This window comes from Chlamydotis macqueenii, chromosome 1 (genome assembly GCF_036417535.1).
Source record: "Chlamydotis macqueenii isolate bChlMac1 chromosome 1, bChlMac1.mat, whole genome shotgun sequence".
NCBI classification, from domain to species: domain Eukaryota; kingdom Metazoa; phylum Chordata; class Aves; order Otidiformes; family Otididae; genus Chlamydotis; species Chlamydotis macqueenii.
Genome location: NC_141556.1, coordinates 184,954,538 through 184,972,978, shown reverse-complemented (window position 1 = coordinate 184,972,978; position 18,441 = coordinate 184,954,538). Strand labels below are relative to the sequence as shown.

The window sequence follows — 18,441 nt, the reverse complement described above, 5'->3', positions numbered from 1 at the left end:
ACACTGAGCAACCTGGTATACATCTGGATGGGGAAGAATATATTATACCAGTACAGATATATTGTCAAATGAAGAATAATTATTATGTATACATTTCCCATTTTCTTTCTCTAATTACCTGATTATCAGGAGAAGATGAAGGTTTTTGCCTATGAAAAAGGCACACACCAGTTTTGTGAACTCCTCTTTTGCAAGAAACATTCTGCTTTATCGGTGAAAAAAGAGGAAGGAGGAGTGGTCACAATATTAATGCGTGGCTTTTCTTTCTGCTTTGGTGTTATTTTTAAGGGCAAGTTTTAAGTGGTAGAGCTGTATTTTTAATAGTGGAACTATGTGGAAAGAACCCGGTTAGTCAAGGTACTGATGACAGAATCTATACATTGTCTTTTCTTTTTTTTTTTTTTTAACTTATCTTTGCTTTGAAGACCATAAGGACCATGTTCTTCTTCCCCTTGAAGCTACCAGCAAAAAATCATTAAGTTCAATTAGACAAGGTTGGTCCTATTAGCAGGTTTCTTTGAATGAACAAGTAACTGCTCTTGGTTGGCAATATGACCTATAATCAGCCAGTCTCTCTTTGTAGGATACTTCAGAGCAGGTTATCCTCTTCTGCAGAAAGTGCAAAATGCAGAAAGGACATGTCCACAGGCCTGCTCTGATCTTTTTCCAGCAGATCTCTACAACAGTACGTGCTCAAAAGGGGATCCTATACTGACCAAGAAATTACTTGAGCATCTCTAATCAGAGGAAGTGGGATTTCTGCATAGCAGAAACCTCATGCAATATAAATGAGCAGATAAGAAGTGCACAAGGAATCATGTTGGGATTTATAAACTCTGTCATCTGTACACTGTAATTGCATTTAATCACTTTATAAATTAAAAATCATGTTGTTGAAGTAGCTCTGTATTGCATAAAAGAAAATGTCAAGAACAAAGACATTTCTAGTCATTTTAAAATTATACAGAGCAATTTCACAGCTTCTTTTATGCATTTTAAAGAACTAAATTTTATTTAAGTCAGATTTTGCATTTTATAATGCTAAGAAAGAGAAATATATCACAGAATTCTGCTTTAAAATGAAATCCTTACATTTACGCCAATTAGCAGGAATATCGCAAACTACTGCTCACTCACGCTGCAATTAACATCGCCCATTCATCTCCTGGCCCATGCCATTGGCACCATTAGAAGCCCAGCGAATAAAAGTCACGGGTTTTGTCAGAGCTGAGACAACATATTCCTAATTACCTACAACAAATTTTTCCTATGATTTCCCTGATTTTTCCTATGATGACCTCCAGAGTCATTGATAGAAAACTGTCTGTCAGACTCCTATGACATCCTGAAAGCAGGCTGAGGCATCGCGCTACGGGCTCTCTTTTCTGGCTGATGAAAATTGGAGCTGTGTATTTCACGGTACTCAGCCCTGCATTTATGTTGCAAGTAAATCACACCCATTCGGAAGACTTTTTTCCTTTCAGCAGAATATAACACTCGTTATGATTTTGTATTTGACCCAAGTTTTGAAATGTCAAATTGACTGCTATTGCTAGGATCATAGGCTGAGCTGAACTGTGAGTATCCCGAAATAAATACTGCATGGTTTTAGGTCTCAGGTGCACCGAGTCAGCAGGGTAACTTTCTCCTCACAAGCGTAAAAGTGTGCAGAAGTTTTGGGTTTAATGTTCCCAGGTTAAAACAAGCCCTGCCTTGCTTACCACTGCAGGACATGAGGAGGGCTCCCTCCAGCATTCAGAGTAACCATTTCCTGTTGCAAGGGCAGTTCATGTATTTTCAAGGGCAGTTCATGTATTTTCAAGGTGGTTTGTGACATTTAGCAGTTAAGCCTAGGTGCTATAGCACCTAGGTAGACACTTGTAGATGGGAAAAACAGGCAGATATGATCTATCTCTTTTTCAGCTCTTCTTCAACTCTGCCATCTTCTACATGTGACTGGGGCACTGACTGATCTGACAAAAGAGCGGTTCAGTCAGGGTGAAGGGCATTATCCACTGCGTGGGCAGTGAACCACAAAGCACGGGATCCCAGATCTTGATGTTCAGACCAATGAAGGTCTCTAAGCTGCTTCCCATTCTGTTTTTCCTTCCAAATTATCCATCACATCAGAAAATCTACCCCCACAACTGTCCAACCGTTGGTCCAATCTCCTTGTATATCTAGTAAGAAGCTGACCATTTGCTTAATCAGCAGTCTCTGCAAGCAGCCGCGAAAGGAGACATGGAGAGAAAAGACAAAGATTTGTATTACAGTTGGACCCTGAGGTCTAGAAAATCCAGAAGAATCAGTGCTGGTTGTCTGTGCCCTTCAGGCTTAGTATAAAATTGTTGCTAAAAAAAAACCCCCCACATTAAACAACTTACCTGATAGTTACATTCAGACTCCCATTAAAGTACATGAGGAGGTCAAGCGGCACTACTGGAGAAATCTCAGACAGATATCAACAGAAATCTCTATTCAGTTCAGTGGAGAACTAAGGCAGAGTTAAGTAAATTAGCAGCATTCAACAAATCATACAAAGTAATAATTAAAAGCCTAGAAGTGTAAAAATTGGGATAGTTGAGGATCTTTTCACCTAGACTGTTCCAGGAACTATCACACCAGTTGCTTATGATAGTGGAATATCTAAGATCTTTCCATAATTTCTAGCTTATTGCTACTATATGTGTATATATATTTAAGCATTACTGTGTATGTAGAATGTATAGCACATATAATCAGTTAGCCCTGAAGAGCCTTCAAGAGCTTCATAGCTAAAAAGGCAGACTGATAACATGTCATCTGGAAAGATCCTGACACAAATGTATGGTACTTCTTTCTCAAAGCACAATTATCCCCAAATCTATTCTAGGGACCTAAACAGTGAACTTTGCAAAGACACCCGACATGAAAGACAAAAAGGTCCTCTGCTAAACAAGAGGGATATCACAAGTGGCTGGAGTTGATCCGACTTAGCAGCTCTTTTCCTTTTCAAATTAACATATTTACCTACACAGGTCATCGCTGTAAATTTGTAACTTCTTTTGAGTAAGAATTAAACCATTGCTACAGGGAAATTAAACCATTGCTACACCAATGCAATTTAAACAACATTAACTGAGTACACAGAAGGGAAAAAGGGTGTTTGACCTGCTCTGCTGCATTTTACTGAGCCACAGAAGTAGCAGATTTGTCCATCCAGGAGCTTTAAATAAGAATAAGTAACATCTTGTCCCTCTGTGGAGAGCTAGGCTGGAGACCTGTGGCACCTCTAGCAATTTTTCAAGCTGAATATTTAGCTCTTTATCATTAGGTCTATCACATCTAATCACTTCTAGTCACCAAGGATGAAGTGGTTGCACAGCCGCCATCAGCCTGCGTCCCCTGGAGGAGAACATTTAAGCCCAGCTCCTTCCTGACTCCCAGCAGACAGCAGGACTGTAGTTGCCATCTGGCTACCTCGGACTTCGGCTCTGCTCAGCCAGTGTCCCCCAGGCAAGCCGCTTCCTTGGCCTCCTGTCCACGCTTAGCCAGACATCGCCTTACTCTCTACTCTTTCCAGACTCGGGGATAGTGACCAGTGTCAGTCTCACCAAAGACTAGACTGCAAATAAATTGGTATTGTAAATAATAATGCAATTAAATTACAGGGCAAGGGGCAAGCAGAGAACTTCTCCCAGGAGACTTCACCAGACTGATATGAAAATATAAATGCTATTGACAAACTACAGGGCTACAAAATTTGCAGAAATCTCCACTGCTAGCCTATACCCTTTCTACCTTGAGAGCTGGCAGGACATCTCCTTTGAGCTAGCAGATAGAGCAGCACTGATGCCTTGCCAAACTGCAGGTTAAAATTTTCACAGCACTGGCCTTGCTGGTCTTCAGAGGATCACCAATGTTTGTAATGACCTACACACAGTTATCCAAACAAGGCTGATGTAAGTAGGGTTGACTTCAGATCAGTTACAGCTTGTAACTCAGTTATTTAGAAAAGCTGACAGTCTTAGTTGAGCAAGTATGTATGCACATGCAGATGGGTGTGTGTCCATGTGAAATTAGTGCATATTTTCAGCTCTGCTTCTTTTAACGTGTGTCAGCCCCACTCAGGACCAAGCTACACAGTCTCTCTCTCTCACTCCCTCCGGCCTCCAAGGGACTAGGGAGAGATAATATAACAAAACAGGCTCCAGGTTTGAGGTGAGGGCAAGGAAAGATCCTTAAAGTTACTGTTACAGGCAAAACAGACTCAACTTGGGGAAAACAATTTATTTATTATTAAAACCAAAGCAGGATAATGAGAAAGAGAACAAAGTAACTTCCCCCCAACCCCTCCCTCTTCCTGGGCATAACTAATTTCAGTGATCTCTATCTCCTCTATCTCGAGCAGCACGGGGGGAATAGGGAATGGGGGTTATGGTCAGTTCATCACACATTGTTTTCTCACATTCCTCCCCTGCACCATCGTGGGGTCCCTTCCATGGGCTACAGTTCTTTGTGAACTGCTCCAGCGTGGGTTGTTTTTCCATGGGGTGCAGTCCCTCAGGAATCGGCTGCCCCAGTGTGGGCCATCCATGTGCTACAGCCTCCTTCAGGCATCCACCTGCCCCAGCGTGGGGTCCTCCACAGGCTGCAGGTGGATCTCTGCTCCTCCCTGGACCTCCATGGGCTGCAGGGGGACAGCCAGCCTCACCACGGGCTGCAGGGGAATCTTGGCCAGGAGCGGCATTACTCCTCCCCCTCCTTCTTCACCAACCTTGGTGTCTGCAGCCGTTCCTCTCACAAGAAATGCTTCACAACAGACTGGCAGACACCTCTCAGGTTCTCTTCACATCATCCATCTCATCTCCTCTCTCCACTTCTTGCAGCTGGGCCGGGCTGAGTTGGGCCCAGACAGTCACCCAGCGCGAGGCCAGAGGTTGAGGGCCACAAGGCCCAGAAGGCTCGCACCTCCTCCTCTCTGCCCCCACTTCTGCTTCTTCACTTTTTCTTCTTTTTTTTTTTAATTATTTTTCCCCTTCTTAAATACCTTATCACAGAGGCATTATCAGGGAACATTCTGGTACCAATTGGCTTGGCTGTGGCCAGTGGCAGGTCTGCCCTAGCCCCAGCCAAGTCCACAGGACAAAGAGGAAACTTCTAGCAGCTTCTTGCAGAAGCTTCCACTGTAGCCTCCCCCACTACACAAAACCAACACAATGTCACGTTATGGTATCCATATGCATCTTACCCCTTGGAGGCCTCTCTTCTGCACACTGTAGTTGGCAGAAGGAGAAGGCAGCTTTTGCTGACAAACCTGTGCCGGCACTAAACTGAGAGGGTTCGGTTACGATAGCAAGACTCTCAATTTCAGCTTGTCCAGTTGAAAGTACTGGGGGTCCGTTCAACATTGCTCCTCGCTGCACACATGAATGGCATAGTCTGAAATTCCCAGTCCCTAAATCCTTTTTCAAAATAAATTTCTTCAGGACATTTATAAATCTTTTTTTCTTTCCTTCTAGCTATTTGATAAATGTAGACTTCTCTATGCCTCTCTTAGTCCCTTTAGCGACTGGCTAATCATGTTACACAGAGGGATAACAGCTTTTTTTTTGGTTTGAGACAGCTCTGAGAAGCCACTAAGCACCTTGGCAGAAACCTCTGCCCTAACCAAAGATAATGTCTCTAGCTGAACCGCAAAGATTGTATTGGTGGAGAAGCTCCACTGAAAATTGCCAAGGAAAAGGTTATGCCTTTCTCAGGTACTCAGAAGGATTAGAAAATTCAGCACGGAAATACGAAGGGCCAGACATGAAGGACACAGAACTGCTGTAAACAAGTCCTGCAGCACAACTAAGGAAGGGGATTTGAGGTGTGTATAGGCAGGAATAGCACTTAAAGCCAAGAGCAAAGAAACTGCTTCCTGCTGTTGGATTCTTGCTGCCTCTAGGAAATAGGGCTGCATGCATGTTTTGTAAGTGAACAGGATCATACCAAAGCAGTAAGCAACTCTGTCAGCAGTTTCCTCTCACAGAATCATATAATAGTTAGGGTTGTAAGGGACCTTTAAAAGTCATCTAGTCCAACCCCCCTGCAAGTAGCAGGGACATCTCCAACCAGACCAGGTTGCTCAGAGCCCCATCCAACCTGGCCTTGAATGTTTCCAGGGATGGGGCATCCACCACCTCTCTGGGCAACCTGTTCCAGTGCACCACTACCCTGATTTTTTTCCTGATGTCTAGTCTGAACCTACCTCCCTCTATTTTAAAACCAATATTCCTTGTCTAATCACTACAGGCCCTACTGAAGAGTTTCTCCCCATCTTTCCTATAAGCCCCCTTTAGGCACTGGAAGGCCGCTATAAGGACTCCCCGGAGCCTTCTCTTCTCCAGGCTGAACAATCCCAACTCTCTCAGCCTGTCCTCACAGGAGAGGTGCTCCAGCCTTCTGATCATCTTTGTGGCCCTCCTCTGGACTCTCTCCAACAGATCCATGCTCACCACTCAGCCCACCCTGAAACCATGAGTTTCTAATCAGTTGGTTCAAAAAGGGGCAATTGTCCTTCATTTCTTGCTCTGTCCTCCCTGTAATGCTCCTCTAATTCTGTTTCTATTTAATTTATTATCACAGTCCTACAAATTAATTTGGACAGACACATCTCTGTACTTGTAAGAAAATAAGCTTCAGGACTGAGAACATAAATGAGAAATATCAGGAAAACAGTGAGAATTCTCTGATTTTGTTTTTCTAAAGTGAAATAGACCATTTATGGCATTATATTATTACAAACGATAATTTACAATAATTTTCTGACATAAAAAGAATTTAATATATCTCCCGCTAGGCTAAATAATACGTTTCCTTAGAGATTTTCTGAGCTGCCAAGGACAAAGCCATTTCAAAATTTATAGAACAATCCAAATATTACCTAGCACCCCCTATGTGAAGTTAAATACAAAGTAGTTTTCCTTTCAGTAAAATTAAATAGAGCATGTGTGACGAAATAAAATGTTCCCAGGGAAAGCTACAGAAAACCAGCTCTGTGTGTGCCCTCAAATAAAAAAAAATTGATTTGGCCTATAGACCAAATGGCTGGACCCACTCTGACTCTAGTCCTGTAAGGATGATGCCTCTGGGATGCAGAAAGGAGATGATGTACCATCAGCACTGTGACTCACTTAGCTCTCGAGGAAATCCATCTGAAAGCAAATTTAAGTGGGGATTTGTGAGAGAAAGCTCTTCACCCACTCCTGCCCCAACCAACACGTGTACCTGCCACTAGGGAACAACTTCTTCTTGTCTCACATGTGAGGAGAGAGTCTAGCCCAGGACTTTGGGAACACTGCCACACTGACTAGGAAAGGTAGAAGTTTTTTAACATTCATGCTAACTAGATGCAGATTCAGATGGTGATTCCCAAACCACCTCCAACATCCTCTCTCCCCAGGTGGAAATTTCTGCTTCTGCACTGCCACCCATCAGCAAAGTGCACAACTGCACATTGGCAATATGGCTGGCGCTACTTGGGTAGCAACAAAATTATAACATGAAAAGTTTGTCAGGACTGGAAATGAGTCAGTTGGGAAATAAGATTTTCAGGTGCATGCAGAAATCAGCTAAGTGTTTGCAGGTCTAGGGCAACAATAACTCCCGTAATGATGAATGCCACACGTCAAGCAGAGACATGGAGCCAGACCGAGCAGCTCTTCTGCAGATGTTTAAGTGAAAGCACGTAAGTAGCTGTTGCTAAACTCCAGCTCCTGATGTAAGTCCCAGACACATTTGCATCCTTGATACTCAGAAGAGAACATTGTCCACAGTCCCCCCACAGGTGGCTCACTGTGGTTTGTGTTCCTAGAGCAAGCAAACATCCACACAGGGCACCATGGTAGCCCAAAGGAATAAATATTACTTTGTATTGTTATTTCAGTGCAAAATATTGAAAATAATTTAATGTCTGTGTTGCACCAAGACAATTTTTATACATCATGAAACTGAGGGTATGCATTGTATGGCTTGGGTTGTAGCATGTGAGTATACATAGAATCATGGAATGGTTTGGGTTGGAAGGGACATTTAAAGGTCATTTACTCCATCTGATCATCTTCATGGCCCTCCTCTGGACCCTCTCCAACTGGTCCACGTCCTTCTTATGTTGGGGGCTCCAGAGCTAGATGCAGTACTCCAAGTGGGGTCTCACAAGAGTGGAGTAGAGGGGGAGAATCACCTTCCTCAACCTCTTGGCCACGCTTCTTTTGATGCAGCCCAAGTGCATATTGCCAGCTCATGTTCAGCTTTTCATCCATCAGTATCCCCAGGTCTGTCTTGGCAGAGCTACACTCAATCCTTTCATCCCCTAGCCTGTATTGATAGTGGGGGTTGCCCCAACCCAGGTGCAGGATCTTGCACTTGGTCTTATAGAACCTCCTGAGGTTCACATGGGCATACTTCTTGAGCTTGTCCAGGTCCCTCTGGATGGCATCTCATCCCTCAGGCATGTTGACCGCACCACTCAGCCTAGTGTCATCTGCAAACTTGTTGAGGGTGCACTTGATCCCACTGTCTACGTCATTGACAAAGATATTCAACAGTACTGGTCCCAGTACGGATGCCTGAGGTACAGCGCTTGTCACTGATCTCCATCTGGACATTCCGCCATTGACTACTATCCTCTGGATGCAACCATACAAACAATTCCTCCTCCACCGAACAGTCCACCCATCAAATCCATATCTCTGCAATTTAGAGAGAAGGATGTTGTGGGGGACTGTGTCAAAGGCCTTACAGAAATCCAGGTAGACAACATCTGTAGCTCTTCCCTTGTCCACTGATAGAAGGCCACTAGATTGGTCAGGCAGGACTTGCCCTTGCTAAAGCCATGCTGGCTGTCTTGAACAATCTCCTTGTCCTCCATGTGCCTCAGTATAGCTACTAGGAGGATCTGTTCCATGATCTTTCCAGGCAGAGAGGTGAGGCTGACAGGTCAGTAGTTCCAGGATCCTCCTTTTTATCCTTTTTTAAAATGGTTGCAATGTTTCCCTTTTTCCAGTCAGCAGGGACTTCACCTGACCATACATGGATGACCATGGGCCATCCATGACATACATGGATGGGTGTTTGTTGTTTGATTTTGTAGATGTACAAAAGGAGTACATTCCTAGAGCACAGAAAGGCACCAGATATCAGGCATGGACTTTTCTAAATAAATTAGACAATATTGCCACACTGAGCTGCTGTAAGAAAAGACTGGCCTTCTCCAAGCAGCAATCCATTCGGAGGTCCTCAGTGCCACAGCGCATCTCTGTGCAGTGGCCCAAGATCTGGCCCATAACCTGAGTGTGTCTGAATCAATGTGACTGCTAAAACTTGAGCTGGGGAGGCTTTTTTCTTTTTCATGCAAAGGTGCCAAATTATCCTCAGAAACTGTAATGACATTTCCTGTCCCTTGGACATTTATTAAGGCACATCATAATGCTCATTTGTATTCAAATTGATTGAAATGGATATATGTGAGGTGAAAGCCCGTGACTGACAGTTTCTGCTTGGAGGAGACTTCACGGAAGGAACTTTGACCTTATCAGTTCACTCCCCTCTCCTTCTCTTCATCCTAAGTAGCCCAAGTGTGCCATTCTGCAGGGCACAGTGTAAATTCTGGCTTTGATGCATTGACAGTCTGAGCAGCTCAAGGCAGGTGCAAACCCGGTATACCTGTCCAGTTAAAGTGGTTTTATGGCTGCTGTATATCTCTGAAGATTTGCAAGCCAGCAATGTGTACCACTAAATCAAACTTTGTCAGTTTTACCAGGCTTTTTGAGAGAACAAGAAGGATGGTATTGCTTTACTTCCTAACCTTTGGTGTTTTCAAGAGCTTTTTGTCATTCTGAAGTTGTCCCTAAATGCTTGAGGTTTAACGCAGGATTTATTACTCATCTTTATTGTTTGTGTTCAGTTTTGTGGTTTATTAAAGTCCATAGAGTTTGAAACAACCACCTGTGTATAAATCAAGCTGTATAAATAAACCACCTTTTACCAGAGGAACATAATATTTAGGGTTTGTCCGCAAGGGAAAATGTTCTGATATGAGTGGGAATGTCAGCTGGAAACACAGTGCTAATGTTACCTCCAGTGCTTGAATGGATGCTCCCATTCTGTGCTGAGTGCTTCCTTTGTCTCAGCTTAGTTTGATTTGGAAGTAGAGTAACATAAACCATTAAAAACCACTCAGGGGGTATAAAAACTTTTTCCAGACTGACCTTGAGCTACTGTGAGCCAGGGACGTGGAACAGGCAGAGTTTGGAATAGCTGTTCTGTTAGAGCCCTGCTAAGTTGTTTCCTCCAGCTCTACTGTTTGCTTATGGTCCATTTCCCAAATAGCTGCTTGTCCCTACCTGGTAGTGCTGCATGATCCTTTTTGGTGAAGCTGATTTTCTTCTCCTGACATTTGACTACACAGGCACAGTCTGTGTCTTCTTAAACATCCTCAGTAACCAAGAGCAGGGAGCTGGAAAGCAAGGACAATAAAATCAGTGAGAAATTATACATCTGAATCATCAAGGAGAAATAGATCGATCAGCTTCAATCTTTAAAGAATGAATTCAGTCAACTGCAATAATGCTGATACAACTTAGACTGGGACTTTTTGTTATGAGTCTACAGTACAAGCTTGATCTTGACCAAACCCAAGCTACGTGTGGGTGACATTCTTGGCCACGTGTGATGCTTCTTAAAAATCCTATCAAAATAGTGGATGAAAGCTGCACATGGAAGCTCCTTTATTTACAATTTAAACATGACTGCCTTTGAATTTGGTCTCTGTGCCCTCACTGGGATTTGTTATCCTCTTGCTACAGAAGGCAGAAGCTACCTGTTGAAGAGGGACAAACTCTGTCCCGTTAGGGAGGGGAGCAGTAAGTTTAGTCCCTGTAGAGATATGAAAAGAGAGAGTTGAGCTGGAAGTTAATTTATTCCATGCAGGAATGCCACAATATCATTTGTGGGATCCCCTACATCAGGTGAAATGGGGTGTACACAAAAAAGCAGATTACAGCTGTCAATCATAGAATCATAGAACCATTAGGGTTGTAAGGGACCTTCAAAGGTCATCTAGTCCAACGCCCCTGCAAGGAGCAGGGACATCCCTGACTAGATCAGGTTGCTCAGAGCCCCGTCCAACCTGGCCTTGAACGTTTCCTGGGATGGGGCATCTACCACCTTTCTGGGCAACCTGTTTCAGTGTTCTACCACCCTCATGGTAAAAAAAAAAATTCCTAATATCTAATCTAAATCTATCTCCCTCTATTTTGAAACCACTGTTCAATGTTCTCTGCTACCAACCCGTGATACCTCTGGTATTTTCAAACTGTATACAGGCCAGTTATCCATGGCTGTAGGGGAAAGATGCCTTGAACTGTCATTCAGAAAAACTTAAATGACTAGCAGTGCCTGCTGCAGCTCTGCTGTGAACAGGACTTTTGCACTTGTTAAAGGAACGATGAGGAAATGTGAAAACTCCAGCTACAAGCTGAAGCTCATTTCCATCCAGTCATTTTTTAAAGCCAGAAATCCGGATTTAGATGCTGGTCCTCCAGAAGCTGCTAACCACAAAACAAAGCAGGTGGTGAATTGCTGCCCTTGTATTTTGGGTGAGGAGTTGTAACTGACTTTGGCCTTTTACTTGAAAAAGCTTGCAATTATTCTAAATTTTTCCTCTTTCTAGTGCTGCTATCTCTCCTCCCATGCCTCCTGATGCAGCTGAATCATAAGGTCTATAGCAATGAAAGGCATCTTTTTACTCTGTCAATACCATTGTTTATTTTATCTCTGCAGCTCACATTAGGCCCTTGAATGAAATGAAAAACAGCCCTGTTGTTATCAGCACAGGGCAGAACCGGATGGGAAGCTTGTGGTATTGCTCTGACTAGTGCTGTGTCTCCATGCAGCTGAAGGGTAATGCTGGGAGGTGCTGGGGGCCTTCAGTATCCCTTCAACTCAGCTGAAAAAGAAAAGGAGCTTCAAAGCATTCCCCAGTTCCCTGGAGGTGTGTGGCACCCCAGATTACTCAGCCATGGCTGGGCAATGCGGCTCTTGCAGATGGCCTCTCCCTCCACGCTGTCAGTCGGCCTGACTCGGACCCTTCTAGGCAGCAGCTTTCCTGGAGTCATTGGAGGTTTCCATCAGCTTGACCCAGGAGCTGCCACACACCGCATGAGTTTGCGCCTCACCCATTGGCTTCTCATAGCCTAAGTTCAAGCATTTAGGGCTTGTGCAGTCTTGGAACAGAAACAGAAAGGGCAATACCGCAGGCTCTCCACCAGCTTCTGCCCTCGGCAGATAAGAACAGAACTTTTGTCAATTGGCCTGAGGCACTGCCATGACTCAGTTCAAAGCTGTGCAGACAAAATAAGCTACAGTGGAGTTAGAAAAAATAACGAGCAGTGGTGTTAGAAAAAATAATGAGCAGTGGTGTTAGAAAAATAAAGAGCTTTGCAGAAGCTCCAGAAGCGCCAAAAGAATGGAACATTTGAAAAGAACAATAGTCTAATATTATTATTATTGTTATTATTATTGTTTGTACTGTGTCTGGGCTCCACAGCCTCCCTCTAGGACTGGAGCTGTTATGCTGGGCACTGGAAATGTGTGAAATTAAGAGACAACCTGTGCTTTTAGAGGGCTCCCAGCCTAAGCACCAGACTGGGAAGAAGGGAAAGGAAAGGAAGTAGGGGGAGGTACCATTGGAATGCTGTTGTTGAGAGGATGAGCTTCAGGACTCATCTGTGAACCAGTAAGGACATTCTGGGGTACACAGTGGAGAAGGCAGGGCATAGCATCATCCTCACATTGTAAGAAATTATTCTCTATTTAATTTTTTATTCCTCGAAAGCCAAATAAGGAATCTGGGATTTCTGTTCAAAGATGTAAAGGGGACTGAAGCTCCTAGATTATGCTAACTCTCCACAAGACTCAGAATCCTAGCTACTTTTATTCAAACACAGCTGCATTATTGCTCCCTGCTTCACAACTCCACTTTTGCTGTCTTCACAGTACATCATCCCTTTCGCTGTCTCAACATTGCCTCTCTTGGAGAGACAGCATCCACTTGGGAGAAGGGGAGAAAACAAATATTGAGAAAAAAGAAAAAAAAAAACCAAACAACCAAAGAAACAGCAGCTGTTTGATTTTGCTCAAGAAACTAGCAGCATTTGCAGAAGTCCCTGAGGAAATGGCTGAGTGGGCTCGGATCAGACAGAGTAGTCCAAGGAGAATGGACTTCATCACCTGGCCTTGCTGTTCATGACAAGGCAAGGATGTAGCACGTGCTTCAGGGGAAGACAAAGTTTGCAGAGCTGCCATTGCCTTCGGGGCTGTGCATTGAGGGTAGCCTGTAGAGGCTGGCAATACTGTGAAGGGACCTTTGCAGTCCCACAGGGTGAACCACATCTCAGGCTGCCGTTGTCATGGAAAGTTTTTTAGCATTCAGGTTGTGTTGACTGTATGGAGATTACACGGAGAAAAGAAAAAGACCCAATGAAAGATTACTCTCAGACCTAAAATAAAAATTTATCTTTCCTGCTGTCATGGTTTAACCCAGTCAGTAACTAAGTACCACACAGCCGCTAGCTCACCCTTCCTCCCTCCCAGGTAGGATGGGGGAATGAATTGTAAAGAAAGGAAAACTTGTGGGTTGAGATAAAGACAGTTTACTAGGAAAGCAAATGAAGATATAACAATAATAATAACTATAATAATTATAACTATAACAACAATAATGATAAAAAATATAGAAATAATAAAATATACCAAACAAACAATGCACAATTTCTCACCACCAGATGACCAATAGATCCCGTTCCAAGCAGTGATCATAGAATGGAAACAAGAGCGATCTTGAAACAATCCCGAGAGAGAAATAACAAGATCACTGCCCACCGGCCAATCCCCCTTATATACTGAGCATGATGTCTATGGTATGGATACTTCCTTTGGCCTGTTTGAGTCAATTGTACTGGCTATACCCCTCCCAGCTTCTTGCACCTGTACATTAGCAAAACCTGGGAAGCTGAGAAAAGTCCTCGATCTCTTAGCAACAATGAATAACATCAGCGTATTACCAACATTCTTCACATACTAAATCCCACACTAAATTTAAAACACAGTAGCTACTAGGAAGAAAATTAGCTCCACCCCAGCCAAAATCAGGACACCTCCTAAAATCAGTATTTCACAGCTTAGCCAGAAACCAATACCCAGGACACTTTTAATCCTCTTACAAAAAACATCCCAAGACTGCTCTTAAGCCATCCCAGAAAAGAAAGACAAGGTATTGTCTTGATCATAGTTGATAAAAGCCTTTGACAATGTGGCAGGATCCAAGGAGAAAGTCTGGAGATCATTACATGGGGGCCAAGATGGAAGAATATAAGGAGTTATGCTTTTGTTGCTACCAGGTGTCATGGGATAGGTGGATGGAAGCAAATGTGCTCTACCTGTGGCTGAGATTTCTTTGAAGGAGAGAGGGAACTCAGATTACGGCAACTGAAAAATCCTGTGTAATACCAGTGCTGCTCTTGCCCTTTGCTGGGATGCTGTAAAAGTGGTGGCAGCACAAATGCCAGAGCCTGGTAGACCACAGCTTAGTTCCTGAAATTCAACACAGAATCACAGAATCATAGAATAGTTTGGGTTGGAAGGGACCTTTAAAGGCCATCTAGTCCAACCTCCTGCAAGAAGCAGGGACATCTCCAACCAGACCAGGTTGTTCAGAGCCTCATTCAACCTGGCCTTGAATGTTTCCAGGGATGGGGCATCCACCACCTCTCTGGGCAACCTGTGCCAGTGTTTCAACACCCTCATTGTAAAAATTTTCTTCCTTATATCAAGTCTGAATCTACCTCCTCTATTTCAAAGCCATTACTCCTTGTCCTATCACAATAGGCAGGTAAAGAGTTTCTCTTTGTCTTTCCTGTAAGCCCCTTTTAGGTACTGGAAGGCTGCTATAAGTTCTCCCTGGAGCCTTCTCTTCTCCAGGCTGAACAACCCCAACTCTCTCAGCCTGTCCTCATAGGAGAGGTGCTCCAGTCCTCTGATCATCTTTGTGGCCCTTCTCTGGACTCGTTCCAACAGGTCCACATCCTTCTTCTGTTGGGGGTGCCAGAGCTGGATGCAGTACTCCACGTGGGGTCTCACCAGAGCGGAGTAGAGGGGGAGAATCACCTCCCTCAACCTGCTGGCCATGCTTCTTTTGATCTGCAAGATCAACATTTCACACAGCATCTTTTCTTAATGTAGCCCCAGTAAAATGTAACAAAAACAGGATTAGCATCGTGCTGCTGCTGAAACATAAGACACCGTATTTTTCCTTCCCCTTTAAATTCAGTTTGCTTTGGGATGTCTATCAATCATGGCTCTGTCTGTTAGTGTTCATCTGTGTCGTATAACCATTAATTATTTGAGAAATGATCTGTGTATAGCTAAAAGTGTTTTGTTTATTTTTTCCTGGAGATTGGAAATTATGTTTTTAATTATTGTATTTAACCTCTTCTTTCTCTAATCCTCCTTCAGGTATCTCTATGCCTGTACCTGTCTTTGGACTACAAGATGACTCCAAAGTGTTTAAGAAAGGCAGCTGCTTACTTGCAGATGACAATTTTGTCCTAGTAGGCTCTTTTGTGGCATTCTTCATTCCTCTAACCATCATGGTGGTCACCTACTTTTTAACTATCAAGTCGCTGCAGAAGGAAGCTATGCTATGCGTGAATGACATTGGCCCAAAGACCAAGTTTGCTTCATTTAGCTTCCTCCCTCAGAGTTCCCTGTCCTCAGAGAAACTCTTCCAGCGCTCTTTGAACAGAGACGTGGGGACTTCTGGGAGGAGAACCATGCAATCCATCAGCAACGAGCAGAAGGCTTCCAAGGTTCTTGGCATTGTCTTCTTTCTGTTTGTTGTGATGTGGTGCCCATTCTTCATCACCAATGTGATGGCTGTAATTTGCAAGGAGTCATGCAATGAAGAAGTCATTGGAGGACTACTTAACGTATTTGTTTGGATTGGCTACCTTTCTTCAGCTGTCAATCCTCTCGTATATACATTGTTCAACAAAACCTACCGCTCAGCTTTCTCTCGTTACATTCAGTGTCGTTACAAGGAGGAGAAGAAACCTTTCCAGCTGATTTTAGTGAACACTATCCCAGCACTTGCATATAATTCCAGCCAGCTCCAGCTGGCACAAATGAAGAGTTTGAAAAAAGAGGCCAAAATGATGGCTAAGGATTACTCCATGGTCACAATAGGAATACATCATTTGGATGGTACCTCCAAGGGAAGTATCAGTCCAGTGAATGAAAAGGTTAGCGGTGTGTGACGGTCGTCAGCTGCCATGACAACCACTGTGCGTATGCTGAAAATTTCACCTGGCTGTGAGAAGCTCTGATAGCTTAGGAAAATCAGCCCTGTTCAAGAGAGCCTCCAATAACATCACATATGCCTCATATTATCCTCTGGATGAGAAGCAGGGTTGAAATGGTATCAAATGTGCAATTTTTTTTCATACAGTACTTTGGCTGTTTTAAGCACAGGCTTTATTAAGCTTATTTTTTTAATATTCTAAAGGATATATTTCTTAAAGAAAAAAAAAAGCAATTTCTGGTATTATAAAATGGGCTGTGAAGAAACCTACGCATTTCTTTTCTCTTTGCAAATGAAAGCTAAGCTGTCCTTTGATGTCCTCGCAGAATAGGCTCCAGCTAGTTTGTCTTGCTACAATGGAATTTTGTTATCACTAACTGAATGAGCACTTTATGGAATTTTAAATAAAATGATGGTTAGTTTACTAATATATATTTAAAATAAATTTTAAAGCATTAAAGAAAAATCTATTAAAACCTGTATAGATGTATTATATAGAAATTTTGGTAACAGTGTTTTTATGGCTATTTTTTTCTTACAAATGACCATTTTGAAATGTTACTGGGCTTTTCTGCCATTTGTTCTACAGTTCAAATTAGCAATCTTCAAAGGTAAATAATACTTGAACGATCCTTTGTTTCTACCATCATTCTTAATCTTTATTTCATGTCTTGTACTTTATTTCCATTCCAAAAGTTTCATCTGTTCTGCTTAAAACATGAAAGTAATTTTTTCAAAGTAATTATTGGGCTTGATTCCCTGCTCCTTCCCACTGCTGTTGACAGGGAAGCAAAGTGAGAGACAAGTGGAAAATCAGGCACAACAATGTTAAACAATTTCAGGAATGATTCCACATCCATGCCTCTGTTCGATTCCAACAGAGTCTGATTCAAGTAATGTCAGTGGAAGTTTTGCAATTAGTAAATCCTTCAGTAAAAGTTTGCAGCAGATCCTCTCTCACCATTTCTCTTTGGTTAAAAAGGTCATTATGAGGGCGTCCTTTTGGTTTTGTTTTAGGGCTGGTAGAGCCAGAATTATTAGAAAACTGTTACTTGTTCAAAAGTTTTTTCCCTGGTTTCACTGCTTTGCTGTTATGGTAGATCGCTCAGGAATGGTAGGTAGCTTGCACTATTAGGACTCAGCCTTAATGAAATATGTATGGACAAATGGGGCCCACCTGAAAAAATAACAGGACTTATGAGTGGCACTGTATTTTACCTACATAGCTCCAAGGGCAGAATACATTACATAAAGAATATCAAATACATTTCTTCACAGAAATATCTAGTCATGAAACTGTTTCCTTTCGAGCATCATAGACAATTTCACTGAAGCCAGTGGGACTCCGCTGGAGAGCAGAAATATAACTGTTGCATCCACCTGCAAAATCTAAAGCCAAACATTTGATTCATTCCATGGCTTTTGCAGCCATAACCATAAGAAGCAGGTTGTATTCCAGTTTCAGGTCCTGTCCACTCTGGAAAAAACACTGCCTACCCAGAAGCCAAACTCCAGTGCCTACATCAGTCCTTCTCTTGAAGTTGTTCAGTTTTCACAGGCCAATTAAACTTCCATTAAGGCAAAGAAAGAGAGGGACACTGAATCCGATTCTGGCCCACCAGCTGGGGATCTTTGGAAGATAAAAACTTTTAGCTTAAAATACTGATCTGTGGAAGAACAGGACTTCAAACTGAGCTGGGTATTTGGCTGATTTCCAAGAAACTGCTCTTATTGTTCTCATGCCAGAATGATAACGAAATCTGCCAGTTTTATGAGCCGTTTCCTCCAACATGGGATAGGTCAGAGCCACCGTGCACAAGTCACAAAGGAGCTCTGCATGCACATGGTGACATTGACTCAGTCCACAGCCCTCAGCCTCCACGCCTGGGTCAAAGTGTCATGCTGTAGCCCCATTGCAGCCATGACATGCATGTCAACCATTGGTTCGTGGCCATTAATGGTTTTCCCCCCAAAACTGGGAATTTAGCACCATCTGATAAATCAAGTGGTACAAATGCTGTGCTCACCGAGGTGGTTTATATGGTCTCTCTGGCTCTGGG

At 43.1% G+C, this 18,441-nt stretch overlaps 1 protein-coding gene across 1 annotated transcript in view; it reads left to right on the top strand.

The window, feature by feature from the left end:
* Positions 1-16,428, top strand: part of HTR2A (5-hydroxytryptamine receptor 2A) — a 36,940-nt gene extending 20,512 nt beyond the window's left edge. The window contains exon 3 of the mRNA XM_086741844.1: positions 15,538-16,428. Coding sequence (XP_086597970.1) covers positions 15,538-16,337 — 800 coding nt within the window. The 3' untranslated portion in view covers positions 16,338-16,428. The remainder of the gene's footprint in view (positions 1-15,537) is intronic.
* The last annotated feature ends 2,013 nt before the right edge of the window (positions 16,429-18,441 follow it).